The sequence below is a fragment of the Lissotriton helveticus genome, chromosome 6 (genome assembly GCF_964261635.1).
Source record: "Lissotriton helveticus chromosome 6, aLisHel1.1, whole genome shotgun sequence".
Taxonomy (NCBI): Eukaryota; Metazoa; Chordata; class Amphibia; order Caudata; family Salamandridae; genus Lissotriton; species Lissotriton helveticus.
In genome coordinates, this window is record NC_136067.1 from 909,340,229 (window position 1) to 909,363,849 (window position 23,621).

General features: G+C 43.4%; 1 protein-coding gene across 1 annotated transcript in view; it reads right to left on the reverse strand.

Annotated features, from left to right (window-relative positions):
* UNC93A (unc-93 homolog A) overlaps positions 1–23,621 on the reverse strand; it is a 305,890-nt gene that overhangs the window by 70,408 nt on the left and 211,861 nt on the right. Inside the window, exons 4-5 of the mRNA XM_078648549.1 lie at positions 14,753–14,887; positions 10,646–10,857 (exon numbers count right to left, since the gene is read on the reverse strand). Coding sequence (XP_078504675.1) covers positions 10,646–10,857; positions 14,753–14,887 — 347 coding nt within the window. The remainder of the gene's footprint in view (positions 1–10,645; positions 10,858–14,752; positions 14,888–23,621) is intronic.

Below are 23,621 nucleotides of genomic sequence, written 5' to 3' on the forward strand. Positions count from 1 at the left end.
CGCAGCGCATAAATGAAAGACACAGACACGCAGGCCCCTTTGTTTAAGCTCTCGGGCCATGCCTGGACAGAGAGTGATACATTGTTTGTGGGTACTTCCGGGGTCTTGTCCACAGTAGACAATAACTAGACCGCTACAATTAGATCAAAGATTTATATCCTTTCTGATACTGCCATTGCTCATATTAGATCAGTGTTTGGATTCCAGTAGGGCTCTGATCATACGTCTCTCTGATTATATTGGACTCTGTAATATACCAGGGCTCTGTTTATCTCAAACTTTAAATACTCACAGGCTCTGCAAATGCAGAGGCTCTGTTTATGAATGGGCTAAGTTTGGGTTAGCTTTCTGATCAGTTTTTCATCATGCAGGCATTTAGATTATCAAAACCCACTCTCTTCCATAATGAAAAAAGTCCTCCCATGCATGATTAATGCACAGAAAGTTGTCACCATTTATTATTCAGACTGTATTTAGATTCTGTACCTTATCATCCAATGTCACTCTTTAAACATTTTCATTTCTGATGTTGTTATTCACCAATTTGTTCACATCAACATAGCTGTGCAATAAATTCTTCCACCCACTGTTTAATTTTCCAAACATAAATTGGTTTATAAATCATGTTTTAGTCCATTTCCAAACAGCATTCCATTTTAACTATTTCCGTTTCATCAATACCCCACTCCCCAATGCATTTCGGACCAATCCTGGTCTTTCTTTATAGGGAAAAATGAATGCGCAACTGTTCAAGGTATTTATCTGTTGTAAAGTTCATTAGTGAAAATCTAGATCATAAGGCGAGTCAAATTCCTGCAGCATATGAGCCATGCTAGTTTCGCTGATTGGAGATGCTGCGAATACTTGACTTGCATTACAAACTTTACAAAGTCTTGATAGAGTTAAACAATGATGGCCTATACACGCATATAGGGTTGGTTTATACAAGCAAAAGGCAACATTTTTCACTCAAGCACATGAAAATTTTCATGTGAGCAAATCTACTCACTAAGATTGCAAATAAGCAAGGAGTGGTCATTGCTGGGCTAAAACAAACTTAATTTTTTTAGGGAAATCACCAACTTCTCTCCAACACCTTCTTTTCTTGGAAAGGGTTGGAAATTTACCCCTGCCAAATGTGTACCATGTATTTATTTTCGGGTATGTAATTACTTAGAGATTAATTATGAGAACACAATCTTGCAGTAACTGATTATTCCTATTTGTTTTTCAAAATATATCAAACGAAATATCTCATCCTTGTCCGAAGTTAATTTAATTTTCATCTGTTGATGACAGCGTTGTGTCATCTATTATTGTTTTTACTTTAATTATTTTTAAACGCTTACTCTAGTTTTATTTCAATTGAGGAGGAGACTAACACAAGCCCTCTTTTCAGTTTTTTGGTAACCATGGGCGTAGTGGGTATAGCGGGGCTACGCGGAGGGCCACAGAGTCTCAAACAAACTCCGTGGAGCTCCGTTACGCCACCCACCTCCACCCCCCATTATCCACTTAACTGCGGCGATAATTCCGCTGTGGTGCGACCGTTTAGCGGCGTGGGCGGGTCCGCGTTGGCCAACGGACGTGTGCAGCACTATGTAGGTAGTGCTCGCGACAGCCGTTGGCCGACGAACACAGCAAAGGGAATATTACAAGTAAGTAAACATTAAGTAAAAATACATTTAAAACCACTTACCTACATACTGCGACGTACCGAGGATGCAGTCCGCATTTTCCTCGCCGTATGGGTAATCCTGGCGAAAACTGTGGATGCACACGCGCATGCGAAATTCTTGCGAGAAATGTGCATCGGCGGGCTCGTATGCATGCACAGTTTTCACCAGAATTACCCATACGGCGAGAAAGATGGGGACTGCAGCCCGGGGATGCCGCAGTACGTAGGTAAGTGGTTTTAAATGTATTTTTACTTAATGTTTACTTACTTAATACGTAATATGTAATAGTGGGGGTGGAGGCGGGGGCTGGTCAACACCGCTCCGCTCACGGAGTGTGCAGAGATTTGCCTTCTCTGCGTTCTCCGCAGACTGTGGAGAAGACAAATCTCCCCACACTCCGCGGGCGGAGCGGAGGTCTCCTCCCAGGGTTATTTTTTGGTCGCACCGAGGCAGCGCTTACGCTGTCTCTGCGGGACATGCTGTGTTCAGGATATTGGCTTTAAAAACACAGCAGATTTTCAAGGAATGCCCCTGTTACATGTGTTTTTATTCAAGCTTGTGAGCACTATTCCTTTCTTTGAGTTGAAGCACTGGAGACCAGTGATCGTGGTTTAGAGAGCTCTGTTGAAAACAGGACTGTAAATCTTCCCCTTTATCTTGCCACACTTGCTGTGCATTCAAAGACCGGGGTCTGTTTTGCCTGCAGCTGCCTCCTGTTTCAGAAACACATGGCCTGGCGTAACGGTCCCCGCCTTCCTATGGCTGCTGCGCCTCCGTCTGAAAGCTCAACAAGCAATTGCAATGCAATAGGTCTCCTGTTTACTAGAGTTTGAGCTATTGGCATTGTAAAAAACAATGCCTTTTATTTATGTGTTTTGAAAACTTGCAAGTGGTGTGTAAGCACGCACTTTGTACTTATAATCGTTGCTTACAAGAAGCATGCCTACTTTAACTGCGCTTCTTGTACTGCCAGCGTTGCTTCTTGTAAGCAAAGACTATAGCTACAAAGTGCGTGTCAACAAAATGTTGATTGTAAAAGAGACAATGAACAAATTTAGTCTTGATAAAGGTGGTGCATACTGAGCAAAACACCCAAACGCGTCAACGCCATTACTCAAGTTAAATTCAAGGAACTACTTGTCAGGAATGGTCTATGTGATTCTGACCTAGTCGTAAAGATTCCAATGAATTAACATCCCGATAAGTTAGGTCAATATCACGGGTTTCAGTCTCTTCTTGTGTATACTGTGTATAATTTTAAAATGACAATTGTTGAAGACATGAATTGATGTTTAAATTGTATTAATATTTTATAATTGTTTTTATTTGATATATGATCTAAAATAAATTCGTACGTTGCGATAATAGACATTTTCAGGTTTTTTTATGGATGAAGGGTACTTGTATTGATAACCATTGTATTTTGCATGGTAGTATAAGTGGCACTATAAATGTCACAAGAGTAAAGTCTGGATGAGCAAATGTGATTGGGGCATTGAGTGAGTCCAAGGGAATTACGATTTTTTCACATTTTGTTGGTACCCTGTCCCTTGGATAGCTGGGTCATTTCCTCCTTTCGTTTTATAACTTTCTAAAAGTGTCCCGAAAAATCTGACTTTGCCATTAAAGAGGGTTTATCATTCCAATTCCATAGGTACCAAACATGACCAACCTACCTCCTCTCAAATTAAGAATTACAGCATATTAAATGGAATAGGGAATTCCCAATGTTATCCTATGAGCGGGGTAGGCCTCACAGTAGTTAAAAATATATTTAGGAGTATTTTACTATCAATCCATGTAAAATGTAAAAGTACATGTCCTACCTTTGGTAAACACCCATTGCAACAAATCTTTTACCACAACTACAATCACCCCGCATATCATCACAACACAACTACCATTACGACGCAATGTCATTACAACGCATGGCATTGCATTTTATATGCTTTTACTATGCATACTTTTACAACGAAATTCGTTGTAAATGTGTGAATGGTAAAAGCATATGTTTTTGTATATGTATGTATAAGGTAAGTATAGGGTTTTGGTTTTGTGGTGCAGGGTTATATGTTTTGGGGTTCAGGGGTAATTTTAGAGTTAAGGGTATGTTTGGATTTTGGGGTGCTGAAGTATTTTTAGGGTTCAGGGTTTTGGGGTAAACAGGGTAATTTGAGGGTTCAGGGAGGGTTTAGGTTTTGGGGTGCTGGAATATTTTTAGGGTTCAGGGTGGGTTTGGGTTTTGGGGTGCACAGGGTAATTTTAGGGTACAGGGAGGGTTTAGGTTATGGGGGCAGGGGTATTTTTAGGGGACAGGGTGGGTTAGGGTTTTGGGGTGCAGGGGTATTTTTAGAGATCAGGGTGGGTTTGGGTTTTGGGGTGCCCTGGGTAATTTTAGGGTACAGGGTGGTTTTGGGGTGCCAAGGGTTATTTAAGATTTTAGTGGGTATGGGTATTGGGGTGATATGGTAATTTAACAATTTTGGGGGAGTTTAGTCGGGATACAAATGGACAATTATGGGTTTTAGGGGGTATTTTAAAATAATTAAATATATATATATATATATATATATATATATATATATATATGAAAACAACATCCAGCTCACACAGAAACATCCATGAAAACAGGCACGGACTTCAGGCTGTCAGGATACGGCATTAGTTTAATGTCATAGGTCACCCTCAACCCATGAGATAAGAGACGCGTTTCGGCTTACTGAAAGCCTTTATCAATCTGTTTGGCGCCAAAACTTACAGCATTATATATAGCCCTTCCCCCTTCAATGGTATGCATAGACAGAGAAAACATACTGTCAAGTACGTAACAAAAATATGCAACCCATATGGCATATGAAAGCTCTCAGCAACTACGTGTCAGCAAAGTTGCAGGTAAAGGTAATTGTTAACGAATTGCATAATGCAACTATAAATTGACATAATGTACCATTGCCATAACGAGCATGACTAAAATTGGATTGCATAGATGACTTGTATAACTTCAACACTCAAGGGAAAATATATACATTTAAATGTGATGCCAAACATTTTATCTCGTGTCACCTGAATAATTAAAACAAAATATATAAATGTGTTAAAACTGCATGCTGCTGAAAGTCACTAAATTGTCAAAATGAAAAACAGCCTCTGACCCGGGATGTCTGCCGAGGCTCCTGGCAAATCCTCCCAGTTCGTGACCTCTGACCTCTGCACGGAAGCAGTATTAACTTCAATCTTGTTGCGAATTCCACAATCCCTTAGCAAATATCGAAAGGCATTGGGACAATAATGGTAGTCATCCCACGGGATCATATTAAACACCATTTTCGAACTAAAAGACTTTAATGTCAAACTCCAAGCGCATGCTTGAAAACCAAAGGGACTTCCAAACCCAGAATGCCTTATGATGATATAAATGTTACGTGGAACTTCACCAGCGAATGTTCTGAAGCACAACGTCAGTGCCATGGATGAATTAAACCAGGACCAGAGATTGAAGTTCCAATGTCAGAATTAACTAGCAGCATGAAAATTCAGTTTAAAACAGGTACAAACTCCGGGTTGAAGGGGACTGATGCACAACAAATGAATAAGCCGACCAAACCTCACTGCATCGGCATGGGCCTCCGCAGTGCCCAGTTACCAAATGACGCCAGACTCCTGGGCAAGGCATTTCTAGCTGGGGACACAAAGACCTACGTGCTGGCTGTCGCGAAAACAGCCCCGCTGTGTGATCCAAGTCTCTCCCTGCTGCCATCCTTGTTCCTTCTCCTGGCTGCCAATTTTGGGGGCTCACCCACTAGCACTTCCGTACTGCTCCAAACACCTTTTCGGTCAGAAGGGAGAGCCACAAACGACTGGTGTTCCGTGAAAAGCGTGACGACCGCCCACGCTGCATTTGAATGAAAACAACATCCAGCTCACACAGAAACATCCATGAAAACAGGCACGGACTTCAGGCTGTCAGGATACGGCATTAGTTTAATGTCATAGGTCACCCTCAACACATGAGATAAGAGACGCGTTTCGGCTTACTGAAAGCCTTTATCAATCTGTTTGGCGCCAAAACTTACAGCATTATATATAGCCCTTCCCCCTTCAATGGTATCCATAGACAGAGAAAACATACTGTCAAGTACGTAACAAAAATATGCAACCCATATGGCATATGAAAGCTCTCAGCAACTACGTGTCAGCAAAGTTATATATATATATAAAACATATTTATATAAATAATGTATATATATCAATATATATATTAATATATATATATATATATATATATATATATATATATATATACATTTATATATATATATAGATCTATATATATATTTTTTTTAGCTTAACCACTTTTACCAAGTTTATGCCTTCACCATGCATGCGTTTGCATTGTAATGGCATGCGTGGTAAAGGCATATGCGCAGTGAAAGTTTGCGAGGTGATTGTATCTCGTTGTAACATCATTGCGTTGTAAAAAATGCGGGGTGATGGCATGCGGGTGATGACTTGCGGGAAAACCTTTTAATTACACATCACACAGCCCTATGTGCTACCTCGGGCCTGTCTTAAGGGTGGCTTATCTATAAAAAAAGGGGAATCTAAGACTTGGCAAGAGGCTTTAAATGCCAAGTCGACATGGCAGTGGGAGAATGCCTTCAGACTGCAATGAAAGGCCTGGGACAAGTTTTAGAGGGGTACTTAAGTGGGTGGCACAATAAATGCTGCAGGCCCACTAGAAGCATTTAATTTACAGGCCCTGGGTATATGGTATACCCCTCTACAAGGGACTCATACGAAATGTAATATGCCAATTAGGTATATGTCAATCAAAACCATGCTTAGGGGACTGCGTACACGCACTTTAACACTGGTTATCAGTGGTAAAGTGCACAGAGGCCTAAGGCCAATGAAAACGAATTCAGCAAAATTAGAAGCAAGTAGGCAAAACCTTTGGGCGAAGACCACCCTAAGGCCGATAGGTCTATCAAACATTAATTATGGAATGAGACATATATTAAATCAGTGCCGCCAGACGAGTGAGGCTACTTTTCTCATTATTACAGGGACAAATTCAATGTAATGTTTATATGGTTTTATAGAGCGTTGTTCACCCAAGTTCTCTCTTGGCCCTTGAAAGTTAAACCTGACTCCATCCGAAAAACAAGGTAGTTGAAAGTTCAGAGTTGAAAAAAGTTTTTACATTTCTTCCTGAATGGAGTACAGAAGTTGTTTAGCGGAGACCTAAGGGAAATACATTCCAGAGAAAGAGTGCAAGGACAGAGAAGGATCATTCCACGGACCTACATTTACTGAAACAGGGACATCTGGGTCGATTCATTTCGGAAGAATGAAGTGCTTCTGATGGGACATAGCTGGTTAGCCAGTTGTCAAAGAAATCTGGAGATTTCTCTGGAAAATATAGCGAAGTAGGCATAGTAGTTTGAAAGACCCCCCCTAGACATTATAGGTTGCCACTGTAGATGCTTTAAAATAGAATTTCTGGTAAAATGAGTGGTAGAGGTGATTACTTTGTCTGTCTGCCTCTGTAAAAGCGTTTTGTTTATGCCAAAAGAGACAGCATTGCAGTAATCAAGATAAGTGCCAATAAGTACAGCGTTAGCACCGCAACATCCCTCATGGGTTATGAAGGGAGGAATTTTACGTGTTTTTTGCATCTGAAGGGTGCACGAGGAACCCATTGCTGATACTTGTGCAGATGTTTGGAGATCTGAGTCAACTATTACGTCATAAAATCAGAAGACAGGAGTCAGTGGACTGGTTCATGGGACCTTAAACAGTGTTTTCAGACATCTGTACTTCCAATAGCCACAAGAACCTTTGTGACCTTTGTCACACCAGTGTTCTGTTGAGCTAGTTACTTCCCATTCACTCCCAGATGTACAACATAGAACACCACAAAGTGGTTATCACCTGTGAACCTGCTAAGCTCGGTGTTGTCAGCATAAGAGGAAAAACAGAAACCATGGGACTGATTGAAAGAGGCACCAGTTTACAGCATCTCTCAAAGATCTTCTAAGTAAACTGGAATCACATACTGAGGAGTTCCACACTAAATTCATCTATATATACATTCTATATTAAGGATTGGTCAGAAGGTCATGGCTACAAGCAGCATAAATGTTCCGTTGGCCATGCATTAGAGTATACAGCATACAAAGTAAGGCTGAGTGTGCACTCGTACTATGGAAAACAATGTACACCACCTCGGATCAGCAGTTGACACAGACAGTAATAAGTGAAAGGCTCAAGCAAACCCATACTCTGAGCCAGTAAGGGGAAAATAGAAAGGTGAAGAAGAAGTGGCAACACTTTGCTTCAATGTCAGCATGTCTTTGTGGCTGTATGTCAGAAAACCGAGGGCAAAAATATAAATTTCACAAAATATTGTGGCAAAATTATCAACTAACAGAATATCATGAAGGTATCTATACATAGAAAGAAAAAGTATACATTTACTGCAGTCTACTTGCAAAGGCATTTTGGTGTACATAACATAGCACTTCTTTAGTACTCTTTTATGCCCCCTGCTTGCCTTTGTAAATTGACTCCAAAACATCTAAAATGAGAATAAAGTGGGGATGTTCTCACAATGTTCATTTACAGTTAGTATAAATAGAAAGGACTGTGCTTCCTATGCCCTTTTACTAATAGAGAATTGAACTCTTGGGAGATGATTCACAAACACATGCAAGAGGACAGACAAAAAGTACTCCAATAGTACTATGTTCCTTAAGCATCAATTCTCCTGCAAATCGACCCCAAAGTTCTGGTGTTCATATATATATATCTATCTATATCTACATCTAGATATACATCTACACCTACATCAATATCTAAATATATGTAGTCCCCTCTCCCTAGCGCCAAAGCTGAAATCAACTGATGTGCTCCTCAGAGACACCTTTGCGCCATGGTGCCAGGGTGTCTCCGTGAGTCTAGCGTAGCTTTTGTACTGGAAGGGTATCCTTCCAGTAAAAATACAATGCATAAACTAACTTCAATCTTTCTCCAACTTCTTATGTGTGCTGTAAAGTGCAGCACATATCCAAACTCGGAAAAGGAAGGATAAATTAAAGCATTTTTCCTTTCTTGTGCCTACTTTAAAAGGTCACCGTTTTCTAACGCGAAACCCTCTCTACTTTGTTTAGTAAATTGGGTTTAGCATCAGAAACCTTGGGTGGTTGCATGGGGACACCCATTCTTGGCCCATGGTACACCCCTTTGGCGCTAAGTTATGCAAAGCAGCGCTATGCACTGCTTTGCATTACTTTTACGTCATTTCCAGCGCTAAACAAGTTTAATGCTGGAAAGTAAATCCGAAAAATAGATTTTGCGCCAATTTGCATCTCTTTTGTCATGCAAACATGGCGTGAAATCTTATTAAATCTCCCCCTGAGTGTTTAGTTTGATCACTCTGTTTGTAGGCCCTCGTCCCCAGAAGATTTGTTATGCATTTGTGTGATCACACTAGGTACATTCTTATCACTGATTGGTAAAAGTAATCGTGATTTTTTTTGGCTTCAGCTAAACTAAAGGATTGGAAGTCTTTGAGTGACTTACTGTGCAGGCCTAACCACTACAAATACTTCCCCAGAGTACACAAATCAAAAATGTGGAGGCAGGATAGAATCTCCATAGAAACCACTAAGGGAAACTCAAGTCTATGACAGAAAAACACGCCTATCTTTAGAGATAACCTGGTCACAGTTTAAAAATTCCCAACAATTTTCTATTTAAAAAAAAATAAAGTATAGACCGAGTGGATAAACAGACTCAACCTTGGTGCAGGCCAACTAGCCCCCCATATGATGATTTGTTCAAGGGAAGTAACTTGTATTTGAAAATGCTAAGTTATTTAACAGAAGGAATACACCCAGCGATCCCGACTTCCCTAAACATTTCAGATGCTTCAGTCAAGATGCTACCACTTCTTTTTTAATTTATCCGCGCACAACATTTGGAGCCCTACATTCACCTGGTCTAACTTTCTATTAACACGAGAGAGACACAGGTTTACAATTTTCATTTATGTACTCAATGGGTGGAGACACTCTGTGTATTCACCCTCGTAAAGGCAGTAAAGTCTTCTACTAGAAATACCAGGTGCCAATGAGTGAAAACCACTACTTTGTGAAATCGCCACAGAATACTATGTTCATATTAACCTACTGTTAACGTTTACTTCTATAAAATCTAATTCACTTCAGCATATAATAGACTGCAAGGAAAAATGAAAATAGAGAAACTCTCAGATTCAGATAATTACTGAATTTACCAGACAAATATAGGGATTTATTAATATGGTCAGGTGTGTAAACAGTTGATCGATTAGTTGAATGAAATTCTGGAGAAGGCACATAGGTTAAGAAAAACAGACTTCAGATATATATACAATTAAATGACCTATCCAAAGGACAGATGAGCAACCATTTTAAAAAGTATGGGAATAAAAAAGGCTCAACAAGGGAATTGCAAATGCAAGAATGAGAAGGAGAAAGGCCCAACTACCACAATGGAAATAACAACAATAAAACCAAGAGGCTTTAGCGGTCAGGTATCTTGAGATGAGTGGCTAAGTGAGCATGTGAATAATATCGATAAAAAAAAGTCAAAGAAGTGTTGTACTCAAAACCACACATGATTTCTGTTTCCTCCAGCATAGGGATTCGCGACCATGGTCGGCTAGCTGTTAGTTGCTTCAGTACTTTTAGATCTAGCAATTCTGGGACGCCTCTTTACTGGGGCAGCTGTTGCGCTTACAAAACATTTAACATAACATAACATAACATTAGCGGCCCAAACAACAGAGAATCGAAGTAGGATATTTTTGTAAATTGTGTGACTGTTAAACAGGGTCACTCAATCAGTTAGTTGATTTATGTTATGGATATCACACCTGTACCTAAACATTTTCCAAATAATACAATCTTATTAACACAGACCTTTGTATAATCACCAGCAAGGAATCCTTGCTCGAATCCACTGTACATTGTCAAGGGGATAAGGAGTATTTGACGAATATCTCCGAGTTGTCTGAAGGTGGCTAATACTGTTGTCATTACTGGCTGTTGACTTTCTTCTTTGCTCTTGCCTTCTTCGACATCTATCTGGTCCAAAAATATAGCAATAAGAGCCACAGCCAGTACTCCACTGCCTGCAGAGAGGAATCAACAGAACGTCAGAAAGGTCAACATGTGTACGAAATCATTGTAAATTGGCACTTAGGACACAGATCATACTTGTCTTGGTGTTTCAATGTGTTCACAAGCATGTTTCCACACATTATATTTCTCAATACACTTGAAAGGATATTTCTCTTTAAAAAGTGGTGATCATTGCCAATTTTAGATCTTTAATTGACAGGCTCATCACTCATGTCCAGTTCAGTCCAGAAGTCTCATGTCTTTTGATACAATAAAAAGAAGGAGCTTCTTGAGTAAAATATGCCCATTCATTGGAATCGCCTACAAGTAAACATAAGGCACAATCTTAACAAGCTCTCCTTTCTAGAATATTCTTTATTACGCCTTTTTTTCTTTTTTATATTAACTGCTAATTCTAGGTATTGCTCACTGCCAAGGTACTTTTTTCTTTTTTATATTAACTGCTAATTCTAGGTATTGTTCACTGCCAAGGTACTATGGTAACTTAAATAAATAAATAAATGCCAACTTTGTGTTTGCCGTAAATTTAACACAGGCTTAGGTCCATGTTTACCAAGTTTTAATTTTGAGTTACATATGTAGAAGGAATTTAGTTTGAGGTGAGGTACCTTGGAACCATCTATTTATATTTTCCATAATTTTTTTCTTTTTTTCTTTATGATTTAGCACAGTAGATCATGCCTTTGCACAACTCCTGGCCCCTCCAGCCACTTCTTAAAGGCCTAACTGCAAATCTTGAAAATGTTGCAAAGTACTTTTGTAGCCAAAGCTGGTAATGGGAACAGGAGACAGGCAGGTATGTGTGGAGACGTTTAATCAAAAAGTAGATTACTAGTAAGAGACAAACGACAAGTAGGTAGATCGGTACAATGTCGGTAGGGGCCCCACCACAAGCTAAATGTTACTCGCTCCATCGCCATGCAGCTTCTGCCAGATTCCAGCTGACATATATAGAACACTGGACTGGAATTGCATGCCCTCATTGGTGGTGAGGATCAGAGTCCAGAAAGAAGGCCATAGTCGCACTCTGACCACAAATGCACTAAACACATCACTGTTCTGTTTTGGAAGACTATTTCCATATCAAGATGGATAATTGCTTTGGGTTTCTTACTTTTCTTTTGGTAAGGAGGAAGAAACACTGTTTCCTGAGGTTCTTGGAAGACTTTATGTTAGGAACAGAACTGGACGGTGTAAATAGTCAGCCGTAATGCCGGTCTACAATCAAGGTTTTTCCAAGGATTTCGCCATCAAGATCCAGTTATCATGTACTTTAACTGATTCCCTGACCTATTGATTGGATAACAGCAATTGAACCACTCATAGCTCCCATCTGAGTTTGTTGGCCATGGCCATATAAATACTGGATAACCAAAGACATTAGTCAAATTATCTCTTGATGACATGTTCCGGGAATTGGTAGAATGCCAATAGGTAACAACTTCAAGATAGATGCGGCTTGAATTAAAGCGGAGTAATCTCCATGGGTGATGAGATTATCTATTGTCACCTTCAGGTAAGTTTTATACTTACCGCGAAATTACAAGCAGGGGAGCAGAGGCACATTTTAGAGATCCGATAGGCTTGGGCCTGGCCATGCAAACACTGAAAACATACACCAGATTTTAAGCCTACACAGAGCTAATGTATTCAGTGGCTTGCAGTTGTGACATAAACTCTAATCCCTATACTAACTGATAGATTTTGAGATTTTAGCCCTTAATAGCCATTAAAAATGTGTTGGTTGCCTAGCTTTGAGCTATGAGGGAATCAAAGGACCTCTGGGTCGACAGAAAATCGCAAGCCCGGCTGTGAGATATGGTACCCAAGAACTGACCCAGTGCTCCCACAACCTTTTCTTGATTGCACCTCCAATGATCCTGCAGCCCCCTGGCCCAAACAGGAAATCTGCTTTTCTCTGCCTATGCGATAGGGTAGGAGAATGCATATTGTAAATGGGAAATTTGTCATTTTAAGACAGCATTCTATGACCTGCAGTCTGACTCTAAAACAGCTTCCAAGGGACTCAGAGAGGTGAATGGCAATGGATTCTAAAAACAATTGTGGTTGAAGTGTTAAATCCGGAGGATAATTCAAGTATGGACTTTCCTGCGCTATATGGAGAGTGCAGTGGAGGAATATTTACGTCCAAATTGAGCAAATGCTCCTAAAAAATAAAGACATTTTGGTTACCCTCCCAAGGCAAATTCGATGTTAAGTCACTGATTCGCAGATGGGTGATAGACTGCAATCCCCATGACAGTAAAGGTACTGTAACTTCCTCTGCATGGCTAATTTTGTTACTAGGACTCCCTTACAGGGGACTCGTAACACTGCTGCAAAGAGGGGTATTTATATAATCTCAAACTAAGATTAGTACTTGTGCTGCGGGTTTTTATACCAGATCTCATGTTTTGGCACCAGGGGCCATATTACGGTAAATCCACGTTTTCATTGTTTACGCCCGGCGCACCTTTAAGAAGGTGAGTCCGGTGTAAACAATGAAAATGCACCCTATTACTATGTGCTGCCTCCAGGGCACCACCTTTTAGGTGGCACACTGTTAATGCGCCTCCTAGGAGCGTCTTTGCCTCTGGGTCCGTGTCCGTAATAGGGCGCAGAGGCAAAGGGATTCCCTCATTTGCAAGAGGCACGCCCCCATGCAAATGAGGGAACAGGCCCTCAAGATAGCGCTGGCCCTTTATGTGCACCCGGTGCTATCAATATTACAGAAATCTTCTGTAATACCAAAGTGCCCAGGGGGGGCACAAAGTGGGCACAAACGCCCATTGCTCCCCTGGGGCACTTTATGCAGTAAGGCCCGTGGACTTATTTCCATCATCAGACTTTGACTCAGAGGACGCGAGAGAAAGGCAGAAATGGGAGAAAGAGGGAGCAAGAGAAAAACAGGAAAACAGTGACAAAGGGAGAAAGCAGGGATAAAATGAACATGCAAGATAAAGAGATGGGAAGAGTAGGGTGGTGGAAGAAAGAGGTATGAGGTGGAATCAAGTGTAGGCATTCCGCAGGGCTCCCTGCCTGCTCCTAAGAAAAACTTTTGCCTCTCTTTGTTGTGCTTTGCAAAGATGACTGAAAGCTGTTTTACATGTTGGTCTCCAGAGTCCAATAAATTATTAATTCTCATTGCTTAGTCGATGAAATCTCCTGAACTCGGTTTCTATACTGCTGTGTGTTACCTTTTTTCTCGTTCCTCTTTTGCTGCACGGCTGGACTTGGTGGGAAGGACCTGTTCCCAGTGCTTGAAATGGAAACATCGAGGTGCAGGTACTCTGTAGCAGAGTGCCTGCTTTTTTCTGAGAAGTACCGGTACTCTCCAATTGAAAGTATTATGTCGCTCTTGAAAAGTGCCAGCACTCTCAAAATAAAAAAGTGCTGGTACTCTGTTCCGGGAAGTACTGGCCCATTTAAAGCACTGCCTTTACCCACGACAGAGCCTTAAATTATATTCAAATGCACCAAACACCGTTGCTGCTTTGCCATTTGTTTGTCCTAGTAACGTTTTTTATGGGAAACATCCTTTACAACGCAACTTTTACAACGCACTACCATTACGAAGCCACTTTTACAACGCAAGTTATTACAACGAATTGCGCTGGGGGGCGCTCTAGGATAGGGAATAGTTTAATTACTATCCAACACCTTCCCTACTATCCACGGGGACTGGAGTTGGAATAGTAAATTAAACTATTCACTATCCAGCGCCCCCCAACGCAAGTCGTTGTAACGACTTGCGTTGTAAAACCTGCGTCGTAATGGCATGCGTTGTAAAAGCATGCGTTGTAGTGTCATACATCCGTTTTTTATCCTTTTTTAATCTAGTTAATGGAGTAATCCGTTCATTTCTAAGTGAAATGAAGCACTTACCAGTGTAAATACCAAGCAGAGTGTAGATCAGGGTATCTGATGGACGAGCAGGTCCTGTATCATTTCCAGCCGCCACTACTGCACCCGGACAATCACCTGCTCCACAATTTGTGTAGTTTGAATTCTGAGGACCACCTATAGAAATGCAAAGGAAAGCAAAACAATGCAGTTATGGTAGTTTATTTATATTCCTGTGGAATAATCAGTGCAATATCCTTCTAAGGAAATCTAAGGGGGCAGATTGCAAAAGTTGCACGTTTACAATTTAGCTCTGACATTTCTGTATTAGTTTGATTGCACTAAAGCAGGTGCAATTTTTCATTGAGATTTGCGCCATCTAACAAGGGCAGGATCAACAGGCCTCATTTATGAGACCCTGCCAGCACTATTGTGCCACCGGAACGTCACTTTTTTGATGTTCCGGTGGCACAATGTGCCACTGTCATATTTATAAGGCCACACGAAGCACGTTACTTGGCTTTTCATGGCCTGAAAGGTGCGCTCCATGGGTGTTGCTGGGGGCATTCCCAGTAACATCCATGGTTTTTTGACACTGCCCCAGATTTACGAGAAATCATAAGTCTGAGGCAGCCCCAAAAACTTACGGCTTCCCAGGGGAGGCATAAGGGAGGCACAACAAGGAGAAATAACTTTATTTCTCCTTGTTTTTCCTCTTTCTATGTGTGTAGCACACATAGAAAGAGGAAAGAGCCTCTTGTGATTCTTTTTGTGCAGAAAGGTTTCCCTTCAGCACAAAAATATTCATCCCCATAACGCAGGCACCCTTGCACCATGGTGAAAAGGTGCCTGCGTTGGTGCACAGCATCCCATTGTAGGCCAGCGCAGGGGAAAAGGACAGGAATGAGCCATATCTAATAGATACAGTGTAGTCCTGCCCTTCTCTTTTGTAGTAGGACAGCACAGCAGCAAGGCCTGCTGTGTTGCCTTACAGCAAAAAACTAATAAATGAGGCACAACATGTTCAACTGATTGGTCAGTCCAGATTTTAGAGCAATATTGCAGTATAACTGTTTTGGTATTTCCGAACTCTGATGCAAATTATCACTGATGCATTTATGTCATCCTGACTATTACTTTCTAGTGAAAGATTTCAAATCACTTATAGAGAAAAGCTGGATGTACATTCGCAAGTAATTTTACCGAGTTTCTTAGTTAAAAGAAAAAGCCACAGAGGGCAAGATTCATGCAGGTTTTTGGTGACAAGGCAGAAAGAGGGATGTATGTCGTTTCAACGCATGCTATTACCACGCATGCCTTTACAACGCCGGGATTACAACGCAAGTCGTTACAACGACTTGCGTTGGGGGGCGCTGGATAGTGGAATAGTTTAATTTTCCATTCCAACTACAGTCCCCGTGGATAGTAGGGAAGGTGTTGGATAGAAAATTAAACTGTTTCTTATTCAACAGCGCCCTCCAGGGAAAGTCGTTGTAACGACTTTCGTTGTAATACCTGCGTTGTAATGGTAGTTCGGGGTAAAACATTAGTTATAAACGATGTTCCCCCAGAAAGAGTAGCCTGGAAATATTCAAGTCTTAGATTTTCTGGAGTGCTATTTATGCAAGCAGGGTTATGGACTTTGTGGGAAATTCTACACAAGTAAATTATGGGGAAAGTGCTTTTGCACGTTTTCACTTCCTTTTCCAATGAGAAAATATTTTCACGAGGAGAGAACCATTCCATGACACCTCATTGAGCTATAGGAGTGGACTTCCTCCTTTCTAGCCCCTAAATCGTCCGAGCCTGAATGGAAGGCCTCTGAAGGGTAGCTCAGGGTCCCAGTGAACCAATCAATAAAAAACACACACACACACACAGACACACACACACACACACACACACGCACACACACACACACACACACACACACACACATGCACACACACACCCATACCTATTCCTATGAGTACCAGCCATTGATTGTAATTACTACTCTAACTCCACTCGTGCTTTGATTTTTTTTTTTTAAACAAATTTGATTCAGTTTTCATGTTCCGTAAAGGTTCAACACTCATATAATCCTATACAATACATTATAAATGCACAACTCAACAGGCTGTTGTGACCATGTCATGACATATCCCCACATCCCATTAGATCGTCTGGACCGGCCTTTCCTTCTTCACGAGGAGAGTAGTCCATCAAATGTAGGATTCATATCTCATCCGGCTGATGTCATAGCCCTACGAGGCTGAATCGTGCCACTCCAAGATTATGCAAGCACTGTCTACGCCTATGCATCACATCAAACCAAGAACGTAACTCCCTCCCCCACCTTGGTCCCTTCCCATTAGCCCCGCCTCCCTCCTCCCCTCAGACATGTCGCTCTCCCTGACAACGCACTTGTTAGCACAATAGTTATTCCGCATGTTCCGTTGAATTCCCTATGGCAGTAATCCATGTCTCACTTAGAAGGATGCAGCTACATTAGTCACCTCCTCACCTACCCTCTCACCCTGTGGCCTATGGTTGTGTTCTCATGTGGTAAAAGGTGGCACCTATATCCGAACAAGTCAGTCACCGTCATCGACCAGGTTTTTAGGGAGATCTACCATCGCCACCCAGGCTCTCGCCGTGTCCCACAATTTTCATTGTCAGTTCTCTGAGCCAGCTGGAGTCGGAGAGTCCCCTCGCAGTCTGCCCACTTTATGAATTCCCACAGCCAGCGCACCGGACTGGGGGCTGTGATCGCCTTCCAATGGCAAGTAATTTCTCGTTTGTTCCACTCGTGCTTTGATAGTAGGGAACGTTATAAAGCAGACCGAGGCAAATCTAGCTGCACTTTTAGTGGCATATGTACAAGGAGTTAACGCCGCCATAGCGTCAATTTTTTGACGTTATAGCAGCTTTTTTTTATCGCCGTATTTACAAGTTGCCGCTAAGCGCAGTTAGCAGCAGTTTTCCAGCGTACCCGTGAATATTAGGATCGCCACTTCTGTTAGCAGGACTTAATGAAAATGAGATGCAAGGTAAGCATTCCCGTGCAAAATCTGCTGCTAACCCCACTTTGTGATATTTACAAGGAATTCCTTGTATGGTGTAAAATCCCCCAAAACTCCTCTAACTCCAGTTAGAGGCACTTTTTTAAGACCAGAAAATAGCTGGTCTTAAAAATGGTGCAAACACTTGGGGCCTAATTTCAGAAGGTTTTGGTGCTGGACAGCGCTGCATGGAATGTAGCTGCACTGCCCTGTGACAAAACTACAGGCCAGGAATGCCCACCACCAATAAGCTAGGGCACATTCCTAGGCCTCATTCATGAAAAGTGTTGCATTCCTGCGACAAAACAGAGTTGCAACACTTTTCACTACGCCCTTCTTGTGACACCATGGTTGCACTGTATTAACTGTACAGCGCTCCATGTTGCAATTAATGACAGATACATGTGGAATCCTGACATATCTATCAGCTCTAAAGTCACACATTGCTGCAGTTGTGTCACAAGGATGATACAACTCTAGCAATGCATGGGCCCAGCCAATTCCTTTGGCACTGCGGCACCCTTACACCTTCCATGAGGCAGGTGTATGGTACTGACACAGTGGCATCCTACAATTGTGGCAGTGGAATCTGGCAGATCTCACTGCGCCCCTCCTATGAGGCTTTGTTGTGTGGGAACGCCCACCCTGCGTACATCATACCGTATGCAGGTATAATGTGGCACAGGGCTTCACAAGGTCACGCATATGCCTAGATGCGTCACTTTGCAAATGCAGCGCAACGTGTGTGGTGCAAGAATCATATTACAAGTACGTCAAGAAAATGAGGCAACTGTCAGAAGGGGCTCATGAATAAGCCCCCCTGTCTTTTTCCCCTACGATGGCTCACAATGGCTGCCATGCACCAACGCAGGCACCCTTGTGCCATGGTGGAAGGGTGACTGTTGCGGAGCTAATTGATGTTATGGCTCCATCTCTTCTCGAGACGCCGACAGGTGGGACTGGACTAGTGGAGGGCAGGAGTGAACCAGTTGGCCTTCTTGGAGTGTTGATTGCCTGGTCTTTTCTTGAGGGGTGCAAGGATGTCGGCGCCCTTGGAGATCCATTGGTGGAGGTAGAGCACTACGGTGTTGGAGTCTGTAAGTGTTGGCGGAATGGTGGTGCTGAGGGAGTGGACAGGAAGTTCTTCGGTGACCTTGGTCCAGCATCTACAGGTGGCGGGCCTTTAAATGAGGGTGCCACAGAGGGTGGTGTCGAGGTTGGTCCAGATCCGGAAGTAGAGGTGGTCCATGGTCACCGTTGGGTCATTAGAGAGCGTGGTCAGTCGGATTGTGCTTTTTTAGAGAATGGCAATGGCTCCCCCTGGGCGCTCGGGATGGTCTGTGCAGGTGAATTTGTAGCCGTCGTGGATGGTGATGGCGATGTATCCCATCTGGAGCAGGGGTTGGTCCAGGTTTCCATGAAGAAGGTGATGTCTGAAGAGGTGGCGTCGAGGATGTCCCAGATTTCTGTTGCGTGTTTGTGAAGGGACAGCACGTTGAGCAGGATGCAGTTGAGCCGGTCGACTGCACTGTTGGTCGGCTGGGTGGTAACAGACGCTGGTGTGCTGATGTGGCAGAAGGTGCATTTGCAGTTTTGACAGGCACAGGGTGCAAGAGATCTCTACAGTGATGCTAGATAGCAGGCAGTGTGGCGTCCTGGCCTCCTTGGCTACGACGCGTCCCACCTTCTCCACACCTGGACATTGACACTGAGGCGCAGCTCAGGGGCCTCACCCTGCACAGCGTCCGGCCAGTGCAACATCCTCCAGACTGTGATGCAGAGAGGTGCGGCCCACCATTGGTAATCTCCTCTGTGCATCCCGGTGTAATGGTGGCGCATGGTATGCGATGCAGACCTCCCTACATCAGTGCGCAGGAGCGCCTCTATGGTTCACAGCCCACCAGGTGGACTTCTCACACAGGTCAGCAACGTGTCTCCATGCGACCTGACAGACTTCACCACCAGTTAGGGGTGATCGTTGACTCCTCAATGTCTACCGCCATGGCCCAGCAACTCCACAGCACCTCCGCATCCCACTCCCGGTCCCAGACGCAGGCACAGCGAGTCCTGCAGGCCCTGGTGACTGTTGACGCTTTCAAAGTTTTGGATGCCATGATGTTGCAAGGAGTGCACAATGATAAGTGATGCATCACTGGTTTTGCCAAGTGATGCGCCTCTTTTCCTGATTGTAGTCCTGAATTTCCTCTTCCCCCGGGACTCTGGCTGTTAGCTGGGTTGTCGATCTGTGCTGCACTTGGCCCTGGCTGCTCCATTTTGCAATCCATTGGTCTTGTTTCCTATTTTTCATTGGAGATGGACGTATAGGCTATTTTTGCCTCTAGAGGCAAAAAAAGTCATGTTGGGCTGCCTAACGTGAGTTTTTTCGCAGCTAATGGGCCTTTCGTCAGTTTTCGCCTCACGCTAGTGTTAGCAGCAGTTTTCACTTTGGCAACCTGACACTACCGCCATGTAGCTACGTATTGTAAATACATCGCTAACAGGGCGATAGCTTTTTTGGCAAGAGGCCACATTAATAAAACTGCAGCTAACTAGCATTAGCATTAGGTAGTGACAGTTCTTGTACATATACCCCTTAGTTTTTTGAGCACTCGCTCCAAAGTACCTAAACACACTACTGCAACTGGTCCTCACAACGCACAGTCCTCACAAAGATAGTTTATCACGTTCTGACAAGGTTAACCAATGTTGCAAAGACTGAGCTAGTCCCCACAGTGTGGGTTACATATGCTCACACACACACCTGCACACATACTCACATACACTCTTACCCTAATATTGTTTGGAATTAAACCACGAACAGTCTGTGTCAGTTTTATATATATCATCTGGCCGAGTCTGTTGAGTTGCGACCTGTCACTTATTTCTGCACTGAGCTGGGTGGCTCAGTGATGTAACAATGGCACCCGCAGACCCTGCAGTGCACCCCCCACTCCGAGTTCCAGGGGGCCCCCTCAGCACAGTGCCCTGGCCAAAGAGCTCCTGAGTCCGGACAGGACTCCATGTACATTGCAAAGGGCCCACCTCAAGTTTCGTTACGTCACTGGGGTGGCTCACTTCATCCCCTCAAACGCTTGTGGCAGGTGCTTCTGCCCACTTGGCGGTGCATACAAAGTCCCGAAGATGTTGGTTGGGGGCCAGGTTGGGGTGTATATCATACCACTGACTCCAAGCTGCTTTGTGGGCCATTTCAGGCTAACTGAAGTCCTTCACCGTCAGTGTTTTGGGCAGTGGCAGGCCAGTCAATCAATCAGTCAATCAATCAATCAGGGATTTTTTAATGAAACTACTCACACCTGAGGATCTCAAGGCGCTGGGAGATGACAGTGACAATGGTTGATAGGATGTTAGGCGCAGAGGCCTGTGGTGTTAAGTGTTGTGGGTCAGCTCCTCATAACTACTTACTCCATCAGTCCATCCATACTGTTTATTACAACAATTAATCTCTTCGCTCGACTCTGTCTGGACATTCACCCTATTGAACCAGGAATCGTTTTGACTCACAGTCTCTGTGCCTCAGCTGGCCGATACCAGAGTGCCAATCACTCCTGTGACTGTCCATAGTAATTGCTCATTTGGTGTGTGAAATTTCCATCACTGGTGCCGGTCACAGCTGAGGACCTGGCCACCGGGTACTAGGTTGGGCATCCTGGCTCGTCGGCTTCAGCTGACCTTGTGATTGGTATCCTTCGTCTGTTTTCTCTCTGGATCGAATAGTAGGGTCTGCCATAACAGGCTCATCAGAATGGTATCCCTCCCAGGCCTTCCAAGCATCAAAACCAAAGTGAGCAACTTGTTGTGCAGTGAGGGGTGCTTTGGTATGTCTATAAGAACTGGAGAAGGCTTGCTTCCTGATCTGAGTCCTCATTGATGACAATGCACATGGCCTTATTCAGGGTGTGTGTGAAGCGCTCAACATCACCATTGGCCTGTGGCCACTAAGGTGTGATCTACAGGTGAGGGATTCATAGGAAATCCAGAAAGTTAATCAACCTTGCCCCTTGAAAGGACGGTATGTTGTCAGTGTGTATTTCTTGAGGAAGTCCAAAAGTCATGAAAACCTTCTAATGGATGGGGCAGACATTGCTAAATGCAGGCATTTAGCCACTTCTACATCTGGGTACTTATAGTCCCCGTTGACCATCACCATGGAGAAGTGCCTATCCAGAAAGCGTCCAAAATTCAAACTGACTTTGGTCCATGACGCCTCACACGTTGGGGCAGGCACGTTGGGTCCTTCAGTCAGCTGATATGATGGACACTGTTTCCCTAAGTTGTCAGTGGTGACATTGAATCCCGAAAACCACACTTTTTCTCACAGACTCACTTTTATTTTTGCGTCTCCTCGCTGTCCTTGGTGTGCCAACTCTGCTGCTTTCTGATGCAGAGCCAATGGTATCAAGATTGTGTGCCCTCTCATGAATAGCCCGTCTGATGTCACACTCAGTTTGTTCCATGCTCTTCATAGTTGGGATGACTGGTCCTTTTTTGCGGGCACCCACTTGTTGGCACCCTTCAGGAATGCCTTCCAGGTTCCTCCTTGGAGAGTGGCAATGGGATCATTGTCATGCACTGCTTGACATATATATCAGACTGGGAGAGCCTTAAGGCATGCACTCTGCCCCACCATCTACACATAGTCCTTGATTTCCAGTTCCTTGGAGAGCAGACTGGCACCAAGGGTCACAGGGTAGTGAGATAAGAAATTAGGTGGGTTATTGGCCGCAGGGCGGTATGTGAAAGTGAACTAGTACTGCTGTAGCTGTAAGACCTACCTTTCAATATGAGGGGGTGGTTGTGGGGTGATGCCTCCGTAAATGGTTACTAGAGGCTTGTGATCTATGGTTACCTTGAATTCCCCTCCACAGAGGTACAGATGGAAATTATTGCAACCCCAGGGCTTCCCTCTTGATTGGGGCGTACTGGGTCTCTGTCATGTGAGGGCTCTACTGCCAAAGGAAAGGGAGATCAAAAAACCAAACCATGGAGGCTATCAGTAGGGAACTAGAGGCTATGGGGCCTGAGGGGTGAGCTGGACTCCAGTTGTAGACTGCTACACACAAAAGAGCCACCTGAGTATAAAAACCATAAGGATATTCAATCAGCACAAGACGGAACACGGAATTCTCCCTTGACATACACCTACTGTGTATGCCAATCATTGGGAGGAAATAGCAGTAGGTGACCGAATGAGGAACACACTTTGATGTATGTGTGACTACAGAAGTTCCTGAGCCCTCCTCCATGGGGCCCAAATGACTCAATTTTAGGGTACCTAGAAACTAGAGAAGATGGTGACAAAGGTCTGACCGCCAAACAGTGGCATACACAGCAGGTGTATGCCAAGGGAGGATTTTGTGTTCTGCCCTGAAGAATGCCATGGACTCTTTTGAGCCAACCGGCAGAAACATGTTGATGGTTTCAGTGGTGATGGGGTACTTGTCCCCTTTTTCCCCACACTATATTGTTAATACCAAGTGGTACCCCATCCAATATAAAGGTCACATTGGTGTACCACATTGGTTTTACTTTATTTTCAAGGATCCATAGTTAGATAGAAGTGCCTCCCTGACTCCAGGGTGTAGGCCCGCTCTTCATCAAACAGGGTTTTTGAAAAGGGAGGTAAATCCTTTGATAAACATAACACCTGGTGGTGTGTGGAGACATCCTCTCACATGTTATGTGTATGTTCAATACTAGGAATGTAAAATGAGCATGGTGCATAATGTGCTGATTGAATATGTTTATAGTTTTTTCAATCTGGTGTCTCTTTTGTATATAACGAAGGCAAGGGGGGCCATTACCCTGACTTCACATTTTTGCTTGGGCCGCCTGTTGCCATTTGGTGG